The sequence below is a fragment of the Scleropages formosus genome, chromosome 8 (genome assembly GCF_900964775.1).
Source record: "Scleropages formosus chromosome 8, fSclFor1.1, whole genome shotgun sequence".
Lineage (NCBI taxonomy): Eukaryota > Metazoa > Chordata > Actinopteri > Osteoglossiformes > Osteoglossidae > Scleropages > Scleropages formosus.
The window spans coordinates 14,291,396-14,305,712 of NC_041813.1; the positions used below are offsets into that span (position 1 = coordinate 14,291,396).

A 14,317-nucleotide genomic window follows, 5' to 3' on the forward strand; every position below is an offset into this window, starting at 1 on the left:
GGGAGATATAATCCCTGCAGTGGGTCCTGGGCTTACCTCAGGGCCTCATTCTAGTTGGCCGTGCTTGGTATACCTCCAAAGGGAGGTGCCCAGGGGGCATCCTTACCAGATTCATGAACCACCTCAACTGGCTCCTCTCAATGTGGAGGAATAGCGGCCCTACTCTGAGTTCCTCCCAGATGTCCAAACTCCTCAGCCTGTCACGGAGAGTGAGCCCTAACACCCTGCAGAGAAAACTCTTTTCAGCTGCTTGTATCCATGATCTTATCCTTTTGGTCATTACCCAGAGTTCATGACCATAGGTGAAGGTAGGGACATCTGATCGGTAAATAGAGAGCTTTACCTTATGGCTCAGCTCCCCCTTCAGCACTACAGTTCAGTACAGCGACAGCATTACTGCTGCCGCTGCTCCCAGTCTGCGGCCGATCTCACGCTCCCTTCTCCCCTTACTCGTGAACAAGACCCCAAGATACTTACACTCCTCCACCTGGGGCAAATTTTCTCCCCTTACCTGAAGGGGACATGCCATCCTTTTCCGTGAAAGAACCATGGACTCAGACTTGAAGGTGCTGATCCTCATACCAACTGCTTCACACTCGGCTACAAACCGTTCCAGTGCGTGCTGGAGGCATCCATGTTACAGTGCCAAAGGGACAATATCATCCGCAAAAAGCAGAGACATCACTTTCCAACCTCCACATAGAATGCCCTCCTGACCTTGGCTGCATCTTGATATCCTATCCATGAAAACCACCAGGAGTGGGGACAAAGCACAACCTTAGCGGAGTCCAACACCCACATTGAACGGGCTTGACTTAATGCTGAGTATGCGGACACAGCTCTCGCTCCGTGTGTACAGGGACCGAATAGCCCGCAGTAGTGGCCCTGGCACCCCATACTCCTGAAGCACCTCCCACAGAATTTCTCGGGAAACATGGTTGTAAACCTTCTCCAAGTCCACAAAACATACTGTATGTAGACTGGATTAGTGAACTCCCATGCCCCCTCAATTATCTGAGAGAGGGTAAAAAGCTGGTCCACTGTTCCAGGACAGAATCTGCATTGTTCCTCTTCAATCTGAGGTTCGACTATTGGCTGGAGCCTCCTTTCCAGCACTCTGGCATAGACTTTCCCAGGGAGGCTGAGAAGTGTGATACCCCAATAACTGGCACACACTTTCTTAAAGATAGGGACCATCACCCCAGCTCGCCAATCCAAAGGCACTGTCCCCGAGATCCATGCAAAATTGAAGAGGCATGACAGCCCTACAACATCCAGGGCCGTAAGCAGTTCCGGATGAATCTCATCCACCCCCATTGCTTTGCCACTGCTTTGCATATCTCGCGGGTTTACTAGTTCCTCAAAGTGCACCTTCCACCTCCCAACAATGTCCTCATTTGAGGTCAGAGTTCCTCCACTTTTGCTGAGCACAGCTTGAGCAAAGTGCCTCCGAACCCTCCTGAGCCACCCTATGGTTCTCCAGAACCTCTTTGAGGCTGACCGAAAGTCATTTTCCATGGCCACTCCAAACTCCTCCCATGCTCTGGATTTTGCTTCTGCAGCTGCTGCCACCTTTTTTGCCTGCCAGTACCTATCTGCTGAGTCAGGTGTCCCCAGAGCCAACCAGGCCCTAAAGGCCTCCTTCTTCAGCTTGATGGCTTCCCTCAGCACCGGTTTCCACCAGCGTGCTCTTGGGTTGCTGCCGTGACTGAACAAGCTTTTGGCCACAGCTGCACCAGGCGGCTTCCACAATGGAGGTTTTGAACAGGGTCTATTCAGACTCCATGTCCCTATCTACTCCAGGACATGGGAGAAGTTCCCACGGAGGTGGGAGTTAAAATCATTCCGGACAGGGTTCTTCGACAATATTTCCCAGCACACCCTCACGATATGCTTGGGTATACGGGGTCTGTCCATCAGTTTTCCCCGCCATCTGAACCGGCTCACCACCAGATGGTGACTGGTTGATAGCTCAGCACCTCTCTTCACCTGAGTGTCCAGAGCATGTGGCCTCACGTCAAATGAAACGACTACATTTACATTTACATTTATTTATTTAGCAGAGGCTTTTCTCCAAAGTGACTTCCAACAGATACTATGTAGTGTTATCAGCCCACACACCTTATTCACCAAGGTGACTTACACTGCTAGATACACTACTTACAATGGGTCACTCATCCATACATCAGTGGAACACACTCTCTACTACTGCTACAAAGTCGATCATTGACCTTTGGCCTAAGGCGCTCCGGTACCAAGTACACTTATGAGCATCCTTGTGATTGAACATGGTGTTTGTTATGGACAAACCATGGCTAGCACATAAGTCCAATAACACTTCACCATTTGGGTTTAGATCGGGCAAGGCGTTCTTCCCAATCACCCCACTCCAGATTTCCCAGTCATTGCCAACATGAGCACTGAAGTCCTCCAGCAGGACGATGGAGTCTGTAGGTGGGGCCCTGTTCAGAACCCCACCCACTCTCTCGAAGAAGGTAGAATACTCTGAACTGCTGTTTGGTGCATTAGCACACAGAAGTCCAAGTTTTCTTCTCTGCAACCTTAAGTCACATTGAGGTGACTCTCCCATCCACTGGGACAAACTCTAACTGTATGGCAGTCAGTTGGGGGCTTATGAGCACCCACCTGGCACCTCTCACCCTGTGCAACTCTTGTGTAGGAAAGAGACCACCCCCTACTAAGGAGTTTGGTTCCAGAGCCAACACAGAGTGGAGGTAAGCTCAACTATATCTATTTGGTATCTCTTAATCTCCTGCACCAGTTCCAGCTCCTTCCCCCCAGTGAGGTTACATGCCATGTGCCAAGAGTCAGTTTCTGCCACGAGGGGCTGCAGTGCCACGTGCCACCCTGCCCCCTCCTGCTGCCTGAAAGGGATCGCACCCACCCCCCATGTTGGACTTTGCGGATGGTGGGCCCACACGGCCCCCCATATTGCCTTTTTGGGCTGAGCCTGGCCGGGTTACGTGGGCTGCCTGCCCACCAGGTGTTTGCCAAGGAACACTACCCCCAGGCCTGGCTCCAGGGGTAGGTCCCGGTGACCCTATTCCGGGTAGGGTAAATTTTCTCTTGTTCCCATTTGCCATAGGGGTTTTTCGGATCGTGTTAGACTGGATCTTCACTCCAGACCTGGTCACCATGGGAGACCCTACCAGAAGCATACTGCTCCCAACGATACAGCTCTGGAGATTTCTAGATCATGCAAGCCCTTCTGCCACCACAAGGCCCCAATCCAGGAACCTGTCATCGTTCATATATTACAACTAAATGAGACAACTAAACTAAATTGTACAATGCAGTGAGCAAGACCTGCTCTGCAAGATATACAGAGATTCTGCTTCCTAAACACACGCTCAGCAGCAGCAATACAAATAAATGCTTTTGTACACATTTTTCATAAAGAACCAGCACAACTGTGATCTTATAAAATACACTACTGGAGGAATATTCTGGAGGCATGAGCTTGGGACTATAATGTAAAGTATTTCCCGAGTAAATGCCTAACTCTGGTAAACATGCACATTCTTCAAGGCATTCTGAAAATCTGAAAAAGGAAGCCTTATACTTCACTTGGATAAATGTTATCTTCCACTGCAACATATTAAATACATATTAGAGGTTTGGACTTTTTTTGAAAACCTGTTTGAAGTCAACGAGACAGCATATGATAAATTTTAAGAACTTAGAGATGGCAATCTTTTATGAATAATATCTAGCTATAACAACTGTTTTTGTAAGAGAAAGCTCACAACACATGCTGCTGTGTAGAGATGATTTGCCATGCTGGTAGTGCCTCTGTCTACATGTTATAAACATGGCCCATCACCAAGTGCTATGCAATCTTAGTTCTCTGCTTCCAGTTAAACACAGACAGGAAACCACACGTCTGCTGCTGAGTCTCCACCAGCAAGCCTAAACCATGCCTGTGACATCTGGCATGCACTTCTCTCTCCCCAAACCCTTCTGGCATCTGTATAGACCGCAGGCAGTAGGGCTCTCTAGAGCCACAGGCCTAGCAGGCACGGCTGAGTATGAACCCATGTATATGGAAGCCAATTCAGACATAACAAACAAATAAAACATGGGACTGATGGCAGAGGCCAATGTGCAGCTGAAACTGAAACTACACAAACACTGTCGGGACAAGGTTATACAACGGGAGCTAGCACATTGCAGACTTTGGAATGTAGGTGTGATCACTGCCCATGACCTGCTCTTAGCAGCCCTCTGTAAGAGCCCTGCACATACATACTGTTCAACTGCTCTGCTCACCTCCAACACAGCAAATGACTGATGTATTCTAGGTATCTAACCTGAGTATAATTGAGGCCATTGTGTTGTTTGGATGTTTGTTTCTTAATCATCACCTGCGTGCACTCATTTTAACTATTTATTCAAAAAATGTTAACTATTGTATTTGAAAAGCATGAGCTAAATGAATAAATGTAAACTATGCTGTCAGACATGTTCATAACACCACTGGTTAATTTGTTCCTCTGTAGTGCTCTATAGTAGCTTCCCAGTAAGAAGTCATATTTACATTTTATATTTATTCTTTTAGCAGGTGCTTTTCTCCAAAGCAATGTATATCTCAGAAAAAAATACAATGAGTGCATTACATCAACAGAAGAACAGTCTTTGATGCAAGCACGTGATGCTAAAGTACAGTTAATTTGTCACATTCCACTGTATGAACCAGTATACCAAATGGTAAACTGGTAGACACGTTTAACTCACGGTCGGGGAAGATGAGGTTATCGTTGCACTCGTCCTCAACAGAGCATGAGCAGATGTACATTTTCACACCATGGGCCACTTTCTCCTTCATCAGGCACTTTGTTTCATTGTAGTCATCCAACATCAGATCATACAGCTCCTTTGATGGGTCATGGCACAACGTTTCCAAAGTGATGTTCTCGTCCTTTTTCCTCCTGAGGGAAAAGCAAAAAGAGACCCAACAGACACTCATACCGAGTGGCTTTGGGAAACCCTGGAGAATCTTACTTCTGTTTATAGAGTATAGCTGCACTAAGACCTGATCTCAGTTGTGTCACTGAGAGCTCAGGGGGATTTCCCAGTCTCTGTGATGATGTAAACACATAACAGCCTCCAAAAGCCCTTTCAGAATTGTAAAAACTTCTTAACGGTTGTGACTGCACAGACACCGTGAATGCCAAGACTCTTCACTCATCTTACAAAGACTTTAGAAAACCAACTACACTGTTTCCATATTTTTCCACTTAAGGTTACAAATTATTTCTCAATATGAATATCTGCCCATGTGTCTTACAGAGTCCCCAAGATCAAATGGCAGCCATACAATATTTGATTTTTTTTTTTTTTTTGCTTTGGTCACCTGTTAGGACAACAGCATTTGCAAATATAACCGCCTGACTTTGCTTATCATACTTTCTAAAATATTAACATGTTTTCCAATGACTACTTCTCTGTATTGGTTGTGACTGCCTCCTGGAATGTTCTCTTTAGGTTTGTAGGTAACTTTCCAGCATTGGAACGAAACCTTTTTTTACTGGAGTCATCATTTTTAGCACCAAGACCCTGTGTTTCGTTGACCACTTGAGAGTCGACCGCTAGTTAGGCAAAATCTACAGTACAAATTATATTTTCTTGTACAGTGGAATTCTTGCACAAGCAGCCTTTGTTTTACATGGGGAACCCTTTATTGTTTTTTATATTCTTAAGCAAGCAAGCTATCCTGATAATTCAATACTGCAAAAAATACAGGTGAAATATACCTAGAGGGGGGCATGGTGGCACAGCGGGTTTGGCCTGTGCCTGCTCTCTGGCGGGTCTGGGGTTCAAGACCTGATTGGGGTGCCTTGCAACAGACTGGTGTCCCGTCCTGGGTGTGACCCCTCCCCCTTCAACCTTACATCCTGTGTTGCTGGGTTAGGCTCCGGCTTGCGGCGACCCCACTTGGGACAAGTGGTTTCAGTGTGTGTGTGTGTGTGCGTGTGTGTGTGAAATATACCTAACTACAGACAAGGACACTTCAGGTTGTTATGAAAAGGCTGTTTTTTTATTTTCAAGAAAACAAAATGCAATGTCTCAAGGTGTGTTATGTGTATGTGGTGGGTGACAGTGCAGCGCATCGCTCAAGGAAGAGACAGGACTAACCAGATGCTCACGCAGACCTCATTGACACTTTCGCATATGGACGTGATGCTACAGTTGGAGTTGCAGGTGTTACTGCCGTTGCAGGTGGTAGGCATCACGTCACAGAATTTACACAGGTTGCTCATCTTGATTGTGTTTATTCCAAGGTTCCCTAGGAAAAATAAGACAAGATATAGTCTGAAAGATGCACAGAATTTATTGACTACATTTATACACACACACACACACATACACCAAATGCCATTGCTTCATATCCACTGGGAGAAATATTACACTGGATGTACTGAGACCCTTCACCATGATTCACATTAGTGAATTATTTTCTTATCGCTAATCAATACAACATAGTCTCTAAACTCTAAAGCTTTCAAATTTTTTCTTCTGTTTTTATGCTACTCCAGGGCAGCATGGTGGCACAGCTCTAGTCTTCACAATGAGGACTTTTGGAAAAGCGCAGACTGGGAGCCCTCTTAGAAACAAGCATGATTCACCTCAACCTTTATTCCACTGCGCCCTTGTAGGGGCTCAACACCAATCCAACACAACCCTGTTGGAACTTTGATCACAACCTTTTCGTGGCTCACCTACTTCCAGCCACTCCTGTACTACCAGCTGTCACTGAATCAACACCGAATTTTTTAAACAAGGCCTGGAGTTCCTACTCCTGCAAGTCTTCGACCCATTCTTGCTTGTTTCCTCTCCACTTGGCCCTCCTCTGTCCTCTGGTCAAATGCTGGACTATGCTGATGTGTACAATTCACCAGTCCAATGGACTCAGTACTGGTTGAAATTCAAATGCAGAAGTAAAATTTTCTGTTTAGCTCTCTGCAATGAAAAAATGACTGTAAATCACATTGGGTTGTTTGTAGTGAGAAATCTTCCTCAAGCCTCTCTGATGTATGAAGTAAAGTAAGTTTTGGCTATTTCCGGGTGTTTCTTTGGTTTTTATTCTTTACTAGGCCTAAACCATATGACCTGTTCAGCTGATCTGTGCAGTCATGTGCTTCAGCGAAGTGTGACCCTGAGACGCTAGTGTAGGGAACCAGAACAGCTGAAGCAGTTAATGCAGCACACTGACAGTGTTTGACACACACTAACACACAGGACAGGAGTGCTGGGACACTTGGAGCTTCTCTGAGCTGCAGAACACAGCTGCACATAGCATAGCCACGCAGCTGCATAACTCAGTCCATCTCAGAATGACGACAGCTGACACACAGACACACACGGACACACACACACACACCATTAGTTATCTGCCAAACCATCACAAAGACTACTTCAACTGTCAAACCCAACATCAGACACAGCACCAAACAGACTTATATGTCAAAATGGATGGAATTTGAATACATAATTTTCACATTTTTGTTTTTTAATTTTGCATTTAATCAGTCCTTCAGTCAAATAGGTGCAGAATTAACAGTTTCAGGTGTTTTGCTTGCAGAGCTCACTTGTTCTACTACCACAGCAAAAGAAATACAGGGATAAAATCCTACAAACTTACCAGTAAAATATCTGAGCTATCACAAGGACATCACATGTCACAATACTCTTTCTATAAAAATAAAATTATGATTTAAAATGAAGCTACCATACAGCAACAATGCCACTGTTACTTGTAAACTGACTTTGAAGTCTTATTTAATCTAGAATGCCCTGGAGGGGTGGGCAGCCACTGGTTTCTTTGTTCTTTGTTTCCTTCTCTGATGTACTTGTTTCTTTGCTCAATGCCTGTGCTCAAGTGTTCGCATGAGAAGAGCACTCTATAAAAATAAATTGAATTGAATTGAAAATTGTCTAATCCTTGATTGTTTTTTCACTTATGCTATGTGTGGACCTGTAAAACTGCTTCACAAAACATTAGGAAATGTAAGCACAACATTAAATTTCACATTCAAGTAATTGTATCAACTGTTTAAACAGAAGATAGTTTTGAATCTGAGATTTGTCAGAAGCCCAAGTCTGTGTGTGTGTGTGTGTGTGTGTGTGTGTGTGTGTGTGTTGGCAGACCGCAGTTATTAGCTTGGTTTTCTCATGTGTGGGATGACCTGATAAGACCCTATCCTGCCAGCTGCTGTTTGGAAACAGTGATGATGTTTTTCTGCATGATAAACAAAGTGCACACTGACTGCATGCTAGGTGCTCTCTTCTGTAAACACACTGTAAGCAACCAGTCATATGGTAGGCAGTTCTACACCTGATCTTCTCAGTTACCACCAGCACAGTGTTAAATGTGAGCTACACTGCACCCCACACACACACACACACACACACACACAGACACAGACACATACACACACACAGAGCAGATTACAGTATTCGGAACACTTCTCCAAGCGCTGCCAAAAGTTACACATTCTAAAAGTCTAACAGTCAAGTAAATATTACCCAAATTTACTTTATGTGTGAGAGGAAAAAGTCTTGCTACTTGCAAGCAAAATTTGATTAATCTTTTCATTTATTCATCTTCTCTTTTCATTTTTTAATACATTTGTTCATTGGGTATTCCCTAGCCTGTGGTGGAACACGGTAAAGACAACAGTACATTCTCCACTTGCCCATTAGGGTCACAGAACCCTGATAAGCTTGTTGTTTGTGAGGTCTCCCCCTAGCAGATATGGTTTCAATTAGAAACTTACAGCTGATTGGTGTCAACATGTTCAACAGGGGTCCTGGGCTTTGGTCTCAGCATGGTTAACAAGGAGTCTTGGTTTTATAAAAAAATATGGAGAAGAAAGGTCTGACTTGGTCGCTAAGTCTCCTTGCAGCTGCCTTTACAGAATTTTCTCAGCATTTGCTTCATCTTAGATGTTTATACTGGTGGCTTGTGCAGCTTTGCATGTAGTGTACTTTACTTTTGGTTCACTCCCCAGTGCTCTGAGCTCAGGCCGGCTGTACTGCTCTCAGCAGGGTCCAAAACAACCTATTGTCTCAAAAGCAGGTAGCAGACAGTTTTTTTTTTTTAAATGCTGTTCAACTACAGGTTAATTTGAGTTTAACTAGCTATGTGTTTGGTCCTAACCCTAACCCTAGCTGAGCTTCTGTATGCTTTGGAATTTTCCTCTGTACTGGATCTCCTAACTACATGCCACCAACTCATATACGGATGAAGAACCCACATGAACATGAAGGCTCTTACGGTGATGTTCTGCAAACTCTATGTGGGTGGAGAGGATGCACAGAAACCGAAATGCGAACACACTGCTAGAAAGCCACATGGCTGTGACAGAACTGCATACTGGGTCTTAGAGCCTTTACACCCGGAAGTGTAAGGTGGTTACATCACAATGTGAGGTGAAAGTGACTGGGGAAGTGAGTGAGGTGCTATGCTTTCATGTTGGAAGTCCCGGGATCAGTACAAGTGTCTTGTGCTGTTCTACTGGGCAACAACTTCTTCCTAAATCCCTTGTGCCCCTTTGTCCTCCAGTCAGGCAAGTCTAAGGGGCTCATTTCTGCTGCAATGAGCCAACTAACACAAACGAGAAAAATATGGCCACTTCGGGGCCACATAACCCTCATCTGTAAATAGCTGTTTAGAACTCTGCAAAGTTAGAGTAAACAGAGGCCCAAATTCAACGTGGTCCAGGGCGGAACCAGCCCAGCAGACCTTGTGGGCCTCATACCCACTCTCAGGGGAAGACTCCGGATCATGGCCAACAGCCCCATTGCTGTAAAACATGGACTGCAAGACTAGTTTCCACACATCCTGTACAATGGCTAAAGTGCCATGTTTTTTTGGAAACTTCCGTTTAATCTCAGACGTAATGCATAGCCATATGTAATGCGCACCCGTGATGTCAAATCTCACTGTAATATAAACATTATATATGTATATGTATAATGAACAGGTATCCTTCACAGTCATTCTCTAGTAAAATGTGACTCACCTGCGCTATAACAACCATAATACTTACAGTACTTATTGTGATAATTATTGATTTAAGTTATTATTAATGTAATATTTTAGCAGTTTACACAAACCATTATGTCTTGACATGCATATATGGAAGGCAAAAAATTAAAGACATATTATGCTGAAGGAAAAGAGAACAGGGCAGCTACTGAATTTGATGTTGCAGAATCAAACTCACACTGAGTAACTTTGAAAACTGAAGCTTGCTGGTTCAACACACTGATGAGATTGATCGATTTATCTGTCTATCTATTGCATTACACTCCTTATGATCATTCATTGATTTATACAGCAGAACAATATAACACACTGGCACATTCATTCCCTTACTATCATGAATCACTTGTCCAAATCAGGATTGTGGCAATCCAGAGCCTATCCCAGAAGTTCAGGGTGCCAGTATTCAAAGTGCAGTTTGGAGTCACCAACCAACTTGAAATTGGAAAAAACCCATGCATACACAGGGAGAACACACTAACTCCACCAAATCAGTGGAATTCAAACTGATGTCTGAACCCACAGTCCAGAAGGCACTGATACATAATGTACAAAGACAAAGTTGTCATAGCAGTGACATCATGAACAGGAGAAGTAGCGCAGCTTGGGCTCATTCCTGTGTTTCTACTGCACGTTTGCAGGATGAGCGGGGGTGTGATGGTGCAGCGGCTTTGGCCGGGTCTTGCTCTCTGGTGGGTTGGGGGTTCGAGCCCTACTTGGGGTGCCTTGCGACGGACTGGCATTCCGTCCTGGGTGTGTCCCCTCCCCCTTCAGCCTTAAGCCCTGTGTTGCTGGGTTAGGCTCCGGCTCGCTGCAACCCCGCTTAGGATGAGCGGTTTCAGACTGTGTGTGTTTGCAGGATGGACAACATGAGCCATTCTGGTAATTTGAATAAAATGGAGTCCTTGTACCACTGTGTAAGATATTTCAACTATTTTCAGTAAAGGTCCACTCCAAAATAGTGTAAGATACAAAGCACAAACAAGGTTTTAATGAATTAAAAATGAATAAACACATCAGATTACACAATCATTTAACAAAAATGTATTGCTATCTGCATTATTACTTACTAAACACTGCAAAATTCCACAAATCTAAGGGGGAAATGATGTGGAAGTATATATGAGAGAAATGTCACACACTGACAGAGGTATGAGATACAACAGGCACTTTTCTCACAATGCAAGCTCCCATGCAGCCATTTTGTCACACTCTCACATACTGTCTGTTTAACATTCTGGGAGTATGGCACAAACTTCATACACTGGTTCCTTGCCCACACACACAAGCTTAAAGAGTAATACAGCTGGTGTCTGTCAGTGCTGAGTTTTCTTTATTTCCTTTTATAACAGTGGACCGAATGAATCACTTGAACCTGTGCACACTAGTAACTGAGGTGGCATGGTAGTACAGCAAGTAGTGTTGCTATCTCACAGCACCTGGGTGGTGCAAGAGGACGTGGGTTTGATTCCTGCTCAGTCTATGTGGAGTTTGCATGTTGTGTCTGTATGGGTTGCCTTCCAAAGCCATGTTGTTCAGGTTCATCTATAGTGTGTGAGTAATACAGAGAGTCTGTTCTACTGATCTGTGAATGAGTAAGTACATTGTAAGTAGTGTATCTAGCATTGTAAATCACTTTGGTGAATAAGGTGTGCAGGCTGATTACACTACATAGTGTTCATTGGAAGTTGCTTTGGAGAAAAGTGTCTGCTAAATGAGTAAATGTAACTATGTGTTTCACCTTAATGAGAACAAACAAGACTTTTAAAGGTGCACTTGGACAAATTAATTTCAGCAGGGTACGCTGTGCAAGGAAAATACCTAAAGGCTTAGGTATATTTAAACATAAAAATGCACAGTGAAGGAGAAAAGCATAGAGTGGGGAAATTATATAAACAAATACAAATGCATAATCCATGTTGTTGAACATTGCTGTGAATGCTTTTAACATCTATATTATTATTATTATTATTATTGCAGGAATTCAGGGTAGACACTTTGATCACGGGGTACCAGAGCAGTGACTTTCAGATTTACACGTGACACCCCTAAACACTACACCACCTGCTGGCCCCATAGTGGAATCACAACAGAAACAGGTATTGGGGCAGTACAGCGGCTCAGTTCGCCTTGCTTTCCTTCAATCCAAATATACGTGTGTTAGGTGGATCGGTGACTCCACATCGACCATACCCTGCCTCACCCCTCCCCCTGTATTTCCGGGATAGGTTCCGCACGGCCGCGACCCTGCCGAAGAACAAAGCCCACGGCACACCCCGTCGCGGGGTTCCGTTACGCACTCATTCATGGCTACGGCCGACCTTCCACTTTAAAACTGAAAACATAAAGTTGCTGCCAAGTTGGCATCTTCGAAAACTAACTTCATATATAATTTCTAACGACGTTTAACTAATTTGTGAAGTTAAAGCACAAGTACAGGAGGACAGAGCCCATGCGGGAAAAACCAGTGCGCGTCCATGAGGACGGAGCAGCGTACGGTACCGTACCGTACGGGCAATAGCGACGCTAAACAAATAACAATACAAAGTAGCAGTAGAAATGAAACGGTAAAGAAGCGATATTATACGATAGAAAGGCGCGGCACTCAAGCGATACAAAGACTTGTAAGTAGTGATATACTGAAATTAGCGGCGGCAGAAATCGCACGACACAACGAACGAAGTAAGTGCGAGACTAACTAAGATAAGAAAGTAGCTATACGATAGCGATACTAAAAAACTAACGATCATACAACTACATAAATTTTGATAAGACAACGATACAAGTTCATTACAAGCAACAGTAAATTAAACCAACGTGAGCTGTACGAAATACACCGATCTTCAAGTTACGTTCCAAAATAACGACACAAAATTAGCGAGAGAGATAATACAAGTTGTCAACTGACGATATAAATAAATAATCGACGCCAACAAGTACCGAGAGAAATAAGTAAGTGAGGATGTAAATAAGTAACAATACACACATGATCATGAACACAACAAGCTGCTACATTTACACCACTTAGCTCTTAGTATGTCAAATGACATTGAGCACCTGCGCAGCACAAATACTAACTAATCATGTAGTCGCTGTAAGTGTAATTGGACTAACTGCACTAACTAAACAACCGAGGAGAATGACTTCTGCGAGGTGTTCAGTTCATGCGCACTGTAAAGATAAAGCGATGGAAATGTAGGAATGTAAATACTGCTTCTGATATTCTAAAGTTATACAGAAAGACGGACTCACCTCGGAGGTTGTGGTGTGCCGAACACGCGGAGCGCAGCACCGTGCACAGGAGCACTGTCACACGCAGTAGCTCCATCGCGTCACGACCGCGCGCCTGTGGATTCTACCCTGTGAAGTATAATAATGCTCTGCAATGTTGCCCTTCGGGGGAAAATGCTCCGACGCTGTAAAGTGGAGCTCCGGGGTCCAGTCTGTGCCTTGAGGACAACACTTCGCCTGAGCCGAGGGTCCGCTTGAGTCACTCCAGTACAGTAAACAGTGCTCACTTCTTCAAGTTCTTCACTGAAACAGGAAATCTGCTAGAAACGGGCAAGTCGTCGTCTCTCCTCCCTCCGTCTCCCCTCCCTCCGTCACTCCCTCCCTCTCCCTCCGTCTCTCTCTCTTTCACTTCAGTGTGCTTTGCTGGCATGACAAACCAATGACTGAAGAATCGTAAACTATTTTATAAAGAAATGTAATAATAATAATAATAATAATAATAACAAGCATGCAGTATAAACTAAGATCATTTTGAAAGATAAATATATACAATGCTTAAAATAAAGGTGAAAGCTAAGTAATATAATATTAAGTTAAAGTATACATGATAAAGATAATATAAAATATGTTTAAAATAAAGGATACAACTAATAATAATAATAATAATAATACAAGCAAACCCGAACTAGTAACAATAACACGTGCGCGTTTGCGTGTGTAGGTGGGTGCTCTCTTCGGCTCTCTCTCTCTCGCTGTCTCTTCCACCCTCCTCCTCTTGCATCTTAGCTCCCTGTTCTGACCTCTGTAATTACATACTTCACAATTCAAATATAGAAAACGCCACTTTAAATGCCTTGTTTGAGACACTCTGTAGAGCACTTAAAACCATGAAAACAGGCATGCTGTTCACAGTTCAGTTTACGCTTCCATGACATATTTGTCTGTTATACTTTCAAATCGCTCAGCCTCAAAAGTTCAACCATAGTAATTTTTAACACTAACAGGTTACATCTGCTA

The 14,317-nt window shown here is 43.9% G+C and overlaps 1 protein-coding gene across 1 annotated transcript in view; it reads right to left on the reverse strand.

The window, feature by feature from the left end:
* Positions 1-13,679, reverse strand: part of tgfbr2b (transforming growth factor beta receptor 2b) — a 33,268-nt gene extending 19,589 nt beyond the window's left edge. Inside the window, exons 1-3 of the mRNA XM_018754745.1 lie at positions 13,322-13,679; positions 6,157-6,307; positions 4,756-4,949 (exon numbers count right to left, since the gene is read on the reverse strand). Coding sequence (XP_018610261.1) covers positions 4,756-4,949; positions 6,157-6,307; positions 13,322-13,397 — 421 coding nt within the window. The 5' untranslated portion in view covers positions 13,398-13,679. The remainder of the gene's footprint in view (positions 1-4,755; positions 4,950-6,156; positions 6,308-13,321) is intronic.
* Between the last annotated feature and the right edge of the window lie 638 nt (positions 13,680-14,317).